General features: G+C 41.7%; 1 protein-coding gene across 2 annotated transcripts in view; it reads right to left on the bottom strand.

Annotated features, from left to right (window-relative positions):
- The window catches only part of stard13b (StAR related lipid transfer domain containing 13b), a 269,782-nt gene that overhangs the window by 185,127 nt on the left and 72,409 nt on the right, over positions 1 to 12,246 (bottom strand). For both annotated transcript variants that reach the window (XM_060897733.1, XM_060897732.1), the window contains one exon: positions 4,197 to 4,227. In XM_060897733.1, the coding sequence (XP_060753716.1) occupies positions 4,197 to 4,227 (31 nt within the window). The remainder of the gene's footprint in view (positions 1 to 4,196; positions 4,228 to 12,246) is intronic.

Below are 12,246 nucleotides of genomic sequence, written 5' to 3' on the forward strand. Positions count from 1 at the left end.
AAATCAAAATAAAAATGCTCTGTTTCACAAAATCCAGTGAATGTGGATAGAATAAAACAGTTATTCCACTCAATCTCGTCGTACATGCCTTATAGACAACTCGGTGCTATGTGCTTCGTCGGCTATCAGCTCATGTACGACCCGATTTTGTGGAATAACTGTTAATCATCCTTTATTTATCAGTGACGACAGACTTATAAAAAGGTTTACGTTACAGGTTTTTATCTTCACATGAAAGACAGAACCGGCAAGATTGTTCCCGTAAAGTTTTTTTTTGTGGCTACTGCCTCATAGAGGCCACTATGTCATTGTGCTGTAAGAGTGTAACGATAGTGCACTGCACATACGCATACACATGTTCCTATTAAAATGGCTGCTGAGTGTATTCAATTGGGTTCACCATTTGAAATAAATGGACTAGACTAAAGAAATCGCTTTCAGACATGTTTATGCTTATTACCAAGGGAAAGTGCGTTCATATTTTAAAATATACTCCAGGTCGTCCCCCTTTCCTCACCTTCTTTGGCCAGTGGTCCCATGTGTGATGTAGATGTGATGCACTTCTGAGTCATTACAGGAAAAGAGACCACTGAGCTCTAGCGCTGGGCCATTTCTGGGAAATAAGAGTTTGGGTCATGGCGACAGCGTGTGTATGTCAGCCTCGGTTCAGAGGTTTCAGTTTCTAAAACTGTAAGAGGTAAGAGTAGAATAATATAAAGTACAGACACTTGGCATATTTTACTTCTGTGATTTTTAAATTGTTCATTTTTGGATTTCGCTTCATTTTTGTGGCTACTGCCTCATAGAGTAAAGATATATGCTATATTTACTGTAGGGGCACGGGATCAGAAAACTATTTTATTTATAAGCAGTAGCCACATGGACCCATAGGGTACCTATTTTTAATGTTTATCATTGTTTTGATCTGTCGCAAAGGAGGTTCAATTGAGAAAGTATAATGTAGGAATGTAGATCTCTGCCCCTAAAAGACACAGACACAGACGTTCAGAGATGTTTCTCAGTTTATTGTCGGACAAACATGAGTATATATTCACATTCAAGAGTGTGTTGTAGCTATAGGATTGGATGATGATGATGTGATTGATAAAGCTAAGTTATCTATGTATAACATAAATGGATAATGAAGCATTGCATCACTGGTTTAGACTACACTACTGTCTGAAAGAAGAGAGACATTATGTACCATTACATCACCCATCAGGATCATAGTCTGATGAAAAGAAAAAAAGACATTACTGGTCAACATAACTTTCATTAAGCAGAGAGCAGAATGTATGAGCAAAGATAAATCTCAAGGATTTAACTAACCAAACCAAGCAGCAATCAGGACCGACTGTTCCAGTTTCAAAATAACAAGTTAAACAAATCTCCATCAATCAGGGCTGGGTTTCCCAAAAGCCTCTTAACACGAACAGCATCTTGACTAGGAGAGAGAGTGTTCATTGTGCTGCCCGCTCTACCATTTAATGATGATCTTTGTGCTACGATGCTTTTGGGAAACTCAGGCCAAATTAGTATGTTCTATGAAGTATTTGCTCCATTTCCATTCATTCACTTGACATATGGGCTTTTTACCTTCAACAACTTTGTTTGAGGAGGTTATGTTTTCGCCTCTGTTTCTTATTTTGCTTATTTGTTTGTTTATTTGACTTTTCCCAATGTAACTCAAAAAATAGTGAATGGATTTTGATGAAATTTGGTAAAAAGGTGAGCCATGGGCCAAGGAACAATTGACTAGATTTTGATGCAAATCCAGATATGTATGAGGATCCAGAATTTTTGTTTGTCTGTTCCCATTGTAACTCAAAAAGTAACAAATGGATTTGGATGAAATTTGGTGGACAGCTTTAGTATCATCCTTGGATCAAGTCATTTGATGTTGATAATATGTGGCTTGTCAGAGGTACACACTCTCCTGTGTGCCATTCCAGTTTGTATGTAGTATGTCGGAAATTTGATTAGATTTTGATGCAAATCCAGATATGTATGTGGATCCAGAATTTTTTTTTTTGTTTGTTTGTTCCCAACACAGCTCAAAAAGTAATGAACAGATTTTAATGAAATTTTGAGAAAAGGTGAACCATTGGGCAAGGAACAATTAATTAGATTTTGATGCAATTCCAGATATATATGTAGCTTGGCAGAGGTATGCACTCTCCCAAGTGCCCTTTTAGTTAACTATGCATTTGTTGAAAGTACGCATTAGTGCTTTCTAACAATGCATTAAGCACAAATTGTTTACTACATAACTGTAAGACTATAAAAATGAATAATCTGGATAATGTGTGCTTCACACAAAGTTGTGTTATAAAAAAGATCCACCAATCAGCCATAACATTATGTAGGTCCACAAAAACAGCTCTGACCCATCGAGGCACGGACTCCACAAGACCTCTGAAGGTGTGCTGTGGTATATGCCACCAAGCTGTTCGCAGCAGATTCTATAAGTCCTGTAAGTTGCTGGACTGATAGAATCTGCTGCGTGGGACCTCCATGGATTGGACTTGTTTGTCCAGCACATCCCATAGATGCTGGACTGGACTGAGATCTGTGGAATTTGGAGGCCAAGTCAACACCTTGACATATCCCATATCAGCTTCAGGAACTGACTGTTCACATGTTGTCTAATATACCCAACTCCTTGACAAGTTCCAATAATCAACATCGTTCACGTCATCTGCCAGTGGTTTTAATGTTATGGTTAAAATGTTAATTAATTAGATTGATTGATTAAGGAACAATTGATTAGATTTTGATGCACATCCGGATATGTATGCGGATCCAGGATTCTTTTGTCTGTTCCCAACGTAACTTGAGAAGTAGTGAATGGATTTGGATGAAATTTGGTGGACAGCTTTAGTATTATCCCAGGTTCGAGTGATTTGATTATGATGTTGATAATATGTGGCTTAGTGGAGGTATGCGCTCGACTGAATTTATATCTAAATTTTGTAAATTTGATGGGATTTTGATGCAAATCCAGATATGTACGTAGATCCATAAGACATAATATAAGCTTCATGAATGCACTGGATGTAAAAGCAAACTTGGAGCTTAAAAGAAGGTAAAAATAAAAAAAATTACAGATATAACAATAATACTGAAAGCTTGGTTCTTCCCATTTTTGTCCAAAGACAAAGTCAGACTATATAAAAAACTAGAACGTGACTTCAGATAAATTCTCCAATGTTGCTGTCTAAATGATTTATGCAATGTGGTATGTACAGTATAGGATCCATGATCCTTGGATACACACTCCAGATGAGCTCAGGATGAGGAAATGCTATGTTTGACACGCATTGTTGTTGCTATTGTTGCCAGCACAACGCAAACCGGTCGTCATTACAGCCAGACTGATGTGATCCTGAAAGTGAGAAGTGCCAATGTTGTACCTTTGTGCCACATTGCTATGTGACCTCAGGGTCATGTGAGAGAGCAACTTGAGCCCAAATTGGAATCCCAGGACAGCCAGTCAAGATCTCACAGCTGCCCCCTTGGGCCACATCACGCTGTGCCAAATATTTCAGATCGCCATAACAGTAACAATGTTCTGGGATGCCGCCCCCTCCACACATGTAAACTGTACCTCACACCAAGCTTGTGCACTGAAATAGGCATATAAATGGGGGCTACATGCTCCTGCATTCTCTAAACTCCAGACACACAGACACCTGTCCCTGTCTGTCCTTACTAACTCAGACATGAGCAGAGGAAAACAAGATTTCTTTGGGTACAGGCTGTCCAAGGCAAGCGGTATTAACCCAAAGAACTTTTTTACAGTGTAAGTTTTGAAGCCTGAAACGTGTTTCCTTCTCAAGTTCTCCATCATCCAGGCTTTATCTAGCACATTACAGTCCACTTTTGTAATTTAATTGTGTCCGAGAAAGCTCAGGCTCTCTTCACCTCACACCACACATGTAATGCGATTAAACGCTGTGTCACACACATGGCCTCTCTCGTCTCTCACAGATAAACTAGTTGTGAGAAAATACCATCGAGGAACCTTTCAACCGCTAATGGTTTTGGATTTCTAATAAGAGCCATAGGTTAGAAACCTGATGAAAAAGCTTCCACTTGAACCCAACACATCTAATTAATGGTTTATATGCCAAGGCCAGTTGTCAAGAGACATCTGTAAGCACAGCTCACCAAAGATAAAGAAAGCTGAGTCTTACCTGCTCCGCCATGCTTTTTCTTCGTTGACATCTAGAAACATGAGACAGAAGAGTTGGTCACGGTTGAATTTCTCACCTCAGTACTATATCAACAGTTAAGTTTAATGGTTTGTGTACCCTTATTCAATTGATATTAATTATTCTACTAAGACTGAAACAATCAAGATTGTCTTTCTGAAGAATATACACACTAATGCTCAAAAGTCTTCGGCACCCTATTTTTTTTTCATTGAAACTTTGTCATAGATTTCTACATTATCGAGTCAGTACAAAAACATTTTAGAGTTCCAAACGTTCGTTTTCCAGCACAAAATTAAATGTTACAGAAAAAAACTGTTTGTATCTGAGCAACATATTACATAAGAGAGCACTTTTCAGATTTTCAGAAAAGGCCCAAACATATCAGCATTTCAAATATTATATTGAATTTCTTTCCTTCTTTAACTGCTTTCATTCTTTCATAAATTCATTATAATTATTCTCTTCTAATTTGGATGGCACGATGGTGTAGTGATTAGCACGGTCGCCTCACAGCAAGAAGGTTCTGGGTTCGAACCCTACGGCTGACGAGGGCCTTTCTGTGTGGAGTTTGCATGTTCTCCCCGTGTCTGCGTGGGTTTCCTCCGGGTGCTCCGGTTTCCCCCAAAGACATGCAGTTAGGTTGACATGGGGCGGCCTTGGGCTGAGGTGCCCTTGAGCAAGTTACCGAACCCCTGACTGCTCCCCGGGCGATCTGGTGTGGCTGCCCACTGCTATGAGTGTGTGTGCGTGTGTTCACTGCTTCAGATGGGTTAAATGCAGAGGATGAATTTCCCTGTGCTTGAAGTGTGCATGTGATGAATAAAGGTTTCTTCGACTCATTTTCTATCAAATTTCCTTCAGAAATGAAAGGGTTTACTGGCCTGAAAACATTAAACTCAAGTTATCCAATGAGATTTTTTTGTTTGTTGTCTCTAGGCTGAGAAGAGTTTAGAGCTGTTCACTCATTGGTTAGGACTTCATTGCCAGGACAGAAGGCCATGGCAGTGTACCGTATGTTTATGTAGGAAGTGACAGATGAATTAACCAACCAGATTTTGATTTATAGTGGGAGGGACCGGCGGCACGGTGGTGTAGTGGTTAGCGCTGTCGCCTCACAGCAAGAAGGTCCTGGGTTCGAGCCCCGTGGCCGGCGAGGGCCTTTCTGTGCGGAGTTTGCATGTTCTCCCCGTGTCCGCGTGGGTTTCCTCCGGGTGCTCCGGTTTCCCCCACAGTCCAAAGACATGCAGGTTAGGTTAACTGATGACTCTAAATTGACCGTAGGTGTGAATGTGAGTGTGAATGGTTGTCTGTGTCTATGTGTCAGCCCTGTGATGACCTGGCGACTTGTCCAGGGTGTACCCCGCCTTTCGCCCATAGTCAGCTGGGATAGGCTCCAGCTTGCCTGCGACCCTGTAGAAGGATAAAGCGGCTAGAGATAATGAGATGAGATGAGATGAGATGAGTGGGAGGGACCAACAATTTATTACCCAACATGAGCTTAACTGCGAGTTGACGCTGTCAGCGCAGCAGTGAAGTTACCTTCCAGCTGGCGTAGCGTTCATCAGTAGTGTTAGCGGATGCTAATAAAGTGGTCAATCCAGTGCTGTCTATCAAGAGCAAGTAGCACAGGCTAATGACCGAAAAACGAAGATTCCTGTCGCCGGACTCTTCTTCCACGCTGCACGTTTGCTACAGTATTTTTCACTCAGACTTAAGTATTCATTTCCCTCTGTAAATTACTTTTAAAATCAACATTGACAGCTACACACAACAGAGCAACCTGGAAGCCTGACACTAATCCCTTCCAAAATCCTTTGCCCTGTTGCTTTTTTTTTTTTGGGGGGGGTGTGTCTGGCGAAATTTTGGCTGAGCTGAAGTCCCAGCTCTAAAAGTAACGGTTCGCCGCTGATAAAGGTTACTGGGTTTGGGTGCAAAATGAAGAAGCGAGTGTGACAGTCAAAGTGTCCAGAAGAACTGTAGCTGGTTCTGTAAGATGCTCAGAAAAACCTACAGCTCATTTCCTTAAAAACTGCACTAATGCCGCTTTTCCACTACAAACGCGGCTGAGTCGGGCTGAGCCGTGCCGTGCTGAGTCGAGCTGAGCGGGGCTACTGGAGTTGCATTTCGACTACAACCGCGCTAAACCGTGCTGGCTGGAAGTGGGTGGACACATTGGGTGGAGTTAGCGAAAGTGGGTGGACGTCACGTGATGTCATTAAGCGGCGCAAACAGTGACATCAGTGATCTTTTAAGCGGTAGTCTCATGACCCGGATAGTAAACAATAAACATGGAGGACATGGAGTCGTTAGTGTTGCTGGTCTTGGTTCTGTGGCTTGTTGTCACCGACAACGCCAACAGATACTGGCAAGAGCGTATAGATGAGGCGAGGCGCATAAGGCTTCAGAAATTCTCGTAATTCTTCTTCTTCCGGGTTTACGGTGTTTACAGATCCCAGCGTGCTCGCGGGGCGTGTGTGGGCATGTGAGGACACTCCTCCTCACCAATCAGTGCACAGGGGAGTGTTTGCTCACGCCCCCAGCCTCACTCAGCTCGGTTTGGCTCGCTTCAGCCCCACTCCAAAACCGTGCGAGTTTTGGGTGCTAAGCAGGGCTGAAGCGAGCTGAGTCGTGCTGTTCTTTGGTAGTCGAAACGCGAGCCGTGTCGGGCTGAAGTGAGCTGAAAAAGGGTAGTGGAAAAGGGCCATAATTGTACCTGAAACTACTTTTTTTTTAAGCAAAGGGTCATCTCACACCAAATATTGACTTTGTTTCATTTATTATGGCTTAATACTGTTGATAGTAATGTTTAAACATTTAATTTCATTATTTTTAAGCCATTTGTGGTCTACAGCATTTCTTACATGTACCTAAAACTTTTGCACAGTACTGTACGTTTCATGTTTTCTTCCGCTTGCAACTGAGGACATTTTCTTTATGTAATTTTTCTCCAATTCTTTGGTCATATCTTTTTCATGAGGGTTTTTACCCAGTTTTCCTTGTTGGTAAATGTTCTCCCTAAACACGTAAATATCTTTTCTGTCCGACTCCAGCTCCTAGAAATAGGAATGTATACTTTTCAGCTTGCGAATGAATCAAACTGATGACTTTTTTTCACCCAGAAAAGTGGAGAAGGCAAATATTTATACTCAGTTGTATGGTCCATGAGTATCCCTGCTTGAACCAGTGGTGTAACACACAAGCCATGGACTTGTGGACATACAGTCCATCACACTTTCAACTTGACCTAGATTTACTTATTTCTGACTTTTGACTTGATTTGGGATTTGAGACTTGGGTCCTGAGTTACTAAAAGTTTATCTGGATAACATCTGTAAAAGAATGCACAAACTAATTTAGTAGCAGGGTTTACAGAGGGGGCGGCACGGTGGTGTAGTGGTTAGCGCTGTCGCCTCACAGCAAGAAGGTCCTGGGTTCGAGCCCCGGGGCCGGCGAGGGCCTTTCTGTGCGGAGTTTGCATGTTCTCCCCGTGTCCGCGTGGGTTTCCTCCGGGTGCTCCGGTTTCCCCCACAGTCCAAAGACATGCAGGTTAGGTTAACTGGTGACTCTAAATTGACCGTAGGTGTGAATGTGAGTGTGAATGGTTGTCTGTGTCTATGTGTCAACCCTGTGATGACCTGGCGACTTGTCCAGGGTGTACCCCGCCTTTCGCCCGTAGTCAGCTGGGATAGGCTCCAGCTTGCCTGCGACCCTGTAGAAGGATAAAGCGGCTAGAGATAATGAGATAATGAATGAGGTTTACAGAGGATTGCATCTTTCGCATGAGCAAAATAGCATGCTGTTTTCTAAGTTTGCCTTTATGAATGTTCATATTGGGGCACTTCAACCTAAAAGTGAAAAATACAACTTGGACTCAAAGCCAATACATTAATTAGGTATTATGGTGCAATAGAAAATAATTCACACTATCACCCAGACGTTGCAAGCTCAAATCCCAATGATGCCACAGCCATCCATGGCCGGGAGACCAAGAGAGCCAGATTGGCCATGCTTTTGTCTGAGAGTGTTACGCCACACCATAATGCTGCATGAGCAGCAGCTCAAAATGATGTGGTTGGTTGGCTTCACATGTCTCAGAGGAAGCACATGATAGCCTTCACCCTCACTGGTTGGTAGCAGGCATGTGATAGAAGACAGCTGACTAGTGGGTGGGAATTGACCAAGAATAAATTAGGGAGGAAAAAAATTAATTTAGCACTAACAATGCAATTTCTTGCTTCATATGTGCAAAGTAATACAACTGAAGAGTAGGTATTAAATTTGCATAAATCATCAGTGTATGCCAGTTAAGGACAAAATTCTACTCTTTACTACAGTTTAGTAATGAGAAGGTTTACCAAAATTATGTTTCATTATCTCAACATGATTAAAAGTTCCTGAAAATTATGACTTTTTGCATTTTACCACAGCAAGGTAGATTTCATATTAGATATTAACCACACGCCGACTCACACCTCTGTGGCTTATAAACAAAACATAGGCTACACTCTTATTTTGCTTTCATATTGTGATTAGAATTGTTTTTGATACATCACGCACACAGCTTTAATTTGGTGTTATACTGGACCTGCAATTATGCACTAGATTAGATTAGATTAGATTAGATTAGATTAGATTAGATTAGATTAGATTAGATTAGATTAGATTAGATTAGGGTGGCATGGTGGTGTAGTGGTTAGCACTGTTGCCTCACAGCAAGAAGGTTCTGGGTTTGAGCCCAGTGGCCGACGGGGGCCTTTCTGTGTGGAGTTTGCATGTTCTCCCCGTGTCTATGTGGGTTTCCTCCGGGTGCTCCAGTTTCCCCCACAGTCCACAGACATGCAGGTTAGGCTAATTGGTGGCTCTAAATTGACCGTGGGTGTGAATGGTTGTTTGTCTCTGTGTGTCAGCCGTGTGATGATTTGGCGACTTGTCCAGAGTGTACCCTGCCTCCCACCCATAGTCAGCTGGGATAGGCTCCAGCTTGCCTGTGACCCTACACAGGATAAGCGGCTACAGATAATGGATGGATGGATGGATGGATGGTTTCACTTTGACTCTTCTGGGAGGCTTTTTGAGCTCTAAACTCACCGTTAGAAATAGATAACAAATACAAAAGGTAACAATGTGGGGAAAGTACTTCTCAATGTATTCATTATAATATGGAGTTTTCATCACTGGTATAGAAATGTGGTAGATTTTAATACCTGGGTTATTGAAAGCCTTCCATTTTAAAAGGCATTATTTATCAGTTTTTCCTTTAAAATGATGCAGTAATGTCCTTCAACTAAGATTAAACATATTTTGGGATTAACACATAATACTGACTAAATGTATATACGCTGTACTATATTCTGATTATCCCAACGTGCATGTATGGGAGCATTACATTACAAGCATTTAGCAGATGCTCTTATCCAGAGCAATGTACAATGTACCCAGAGCAGCCTGGGGAGCTTGCTCAAGGGCACTTCAGCCATTTCTGCTGGTTCAGGGAATCAAACCAGCAACCTTATGGTCTCAAAACTGCTTCTCTAACCATGAGACCATGGCTTCCCCCATTACGTTACATGGCGTTTAGCAGACACTCTTATTCAGAACAACGTACAGCAAATACAAAAGTCAGGTACAAGAAGTGCTGAACTTCTTGATAAGAAAGTTCTAGTGCCAACTGTACAAGTGACAGAATAACACTTGGTGTAATATTCTGTTGAAGTAACAACAATCAGCCAAGGAAAAAAAGCTAAGCATACTACAAATAAGCTGACAAAGCACAACGAAATAGAGAAAAATAAAAACCATAGACAGAAACAGAGTAAGAGTTGTGCTTTTCATTCAAAGCCAAGCTCTACTTTAAGGAGTCTAAAAGTTCATCAGACCAGACTTAGCCTCTGTTATAAGTTCTTCTCAGCTCCATGATCTGTACATTTTAACACATATTAATAACACTTGTCCTGCATCATTGCGAACTGAGCTATCACCTGACCACAGCACTCCACTTTCTTCCACAGAGCTGTAGATCAGTGAGCTGACCTGGTGTCTGCATGATTTAACATGCCTTTGGTCCAGCCCAGATGGCAAGCGCTACTTGTTTAGAGACAGGGTTGTGTTTCTAATCCACAGGAGTCCTGTTTTTCACCCGCAACCTGAAATTTTTATCCCTTTACTCAACTATCAAATCCCTGTAGGATTTGTAACCCTAGAGCAGCACATGCACATATTTACGTACAAGTCATGCGCAGAGGAATGTCCTGCACTCACACCTAAAAAAACATCTCAAATGTTTTGATGTTTTCACGTGGAAAAATTTTTTATTGATTGAGTTAGTTCAACTCACTTTTGTTTTAGGTGATGTGACAAAATGATATGCAATTTTGTATTGAAAACTAATCTCTGAGGCATACAGTACAGTGCAAACCAGTTTGTTTAGGATAAGCCGGAGCAATAGATCCAACAGGAAACAGAGGCAGATGGGTAAGGAACAATCATAACAATGGCAAGAATTCATTCCTACTACCATACCAGATAGACCTGCCAATATCAATTGCCATAGTGAGCATATAATTGAGTGCAAAAGGTAGGGTTCATGGGTGTATGTGCCTACATTTACATGCCATTACATTACAGGCATTTAGCAAACGCTCTTATCCAGAGCAACGTACAACAAGACCCAGACACACCCCTCCCGGCCAGCATTTGGGGGTTAGGTGCCTTGCTCAAGGGCACTTCATCCATTCCTGCTAGTCCAGGAAATCAAACCAGTGACCTTTTGGTCCCAAAGCTACATCTCTAACCTCTAGGTCATGGCTTCCCCCATTGAAGTGATGACCCAATTTTACATTTTCTTGAAAAAAATAACGTAAATTTCAAATGAAATCGGGGTGACTTCAGCAGCATGACAACAATCAAAAGAATTCTTGACAAAAATCAGAAGAAATGAAAAGAAGTTTTGCCATGACCCTTGCTGTCTCCAGAAAGTACCATATGACACAAATATGTCAGAAATAGGTTTGTTACCTGAGATAAAACCTAACTAATGAAATGCTTTTTTGTCCAAAAGGTGTGCAAAAGTACACCTGACTGTTCAGTTGATTGGGATTTGTGTAGAAAGGTCATAAAACACTTATTACATAACCATCAGTATTCCCCATCATACACCAAGATGGTCTTCTCCTTTAACTTGGATGTTTACTTTCTCTCTGCACCAAGTCCCCATGGCTCATGAAACATTTCTTATGCATGGAATTCCCCTTACAATTCACTTTGTTCTGTTATATTTGGCCGGGTTATCTATCCCCAACCACACCAGAGATCCATGAATAAATGTCTTAGATTATATAACTGAAATCACAGGGACGGCATTCTGAGGCCCCCTCCTGCAGTTTGTCATCTCAGTCCAGGCCGTTTGTGCTGATCCTTAACCCAGAGAAAGCCAAAGTTTAATGGAGCTGCAGAATCTCATAATATTTAGAAATTCTCACACGAGAGGTGTGTGCTGGACTGTTTTTTAATCCCACCCTCACTCATGCCCAAAGAAAATCTAACCAATCTTGCCCAACCAATCTAACCAAAGGAATTTTGACCAATTCTGCCTACTCCCAGTGAGAGTTTGACCAAATCCTGCCCACAACCTGAAAAAAATTTGAGCAACCCCACCCGCTCCAAGAGAAAGTTTGAAAAATTCTACTTGTTCCAAAAGTTTGACCAATCCCACCTGATCCAGCAGAAGGACTGACCAATCACCCAGCTCCTGTTTGACCAATTCCTCCTGCTCCTGCAGAAAATTTGAAGACTTTCACCACATCCTGGAGAAAGTTTGACAAATCCCAGCTACTCAAGCCGAAAGGTTGACCAATCCCTCCCACAGAAATTTTGACCAATCCTTTCTGCTCCAGCAGGAGGTTTGATCAATTCCACATGCCCCAGCTGAAAATTTGATCAATCCCATCTGCTTATACAAAAGGTCTGACCATTTCCACTCACTCCTGCAGAAAGTCTGACCAATCACACTTACTCTGACAGAAGGTTTGAC

The sequence above is a fragment of the Neoarius graeffei genome, chromosome 17 (assembly GCF_027579695.1).
Source record: "Neoarius graeffei isolate fNeoGra1 chromosome 17, fNeoGra1.pri, whole genome shotgun sequence".
NCBI classification, from domain to species: domain Eukaryota; kingdom Metazoa; phylum Chordata; class Actinopteri; order Siluriformes; family Ariidae; genus Neoarius; species Neoarius graeffei.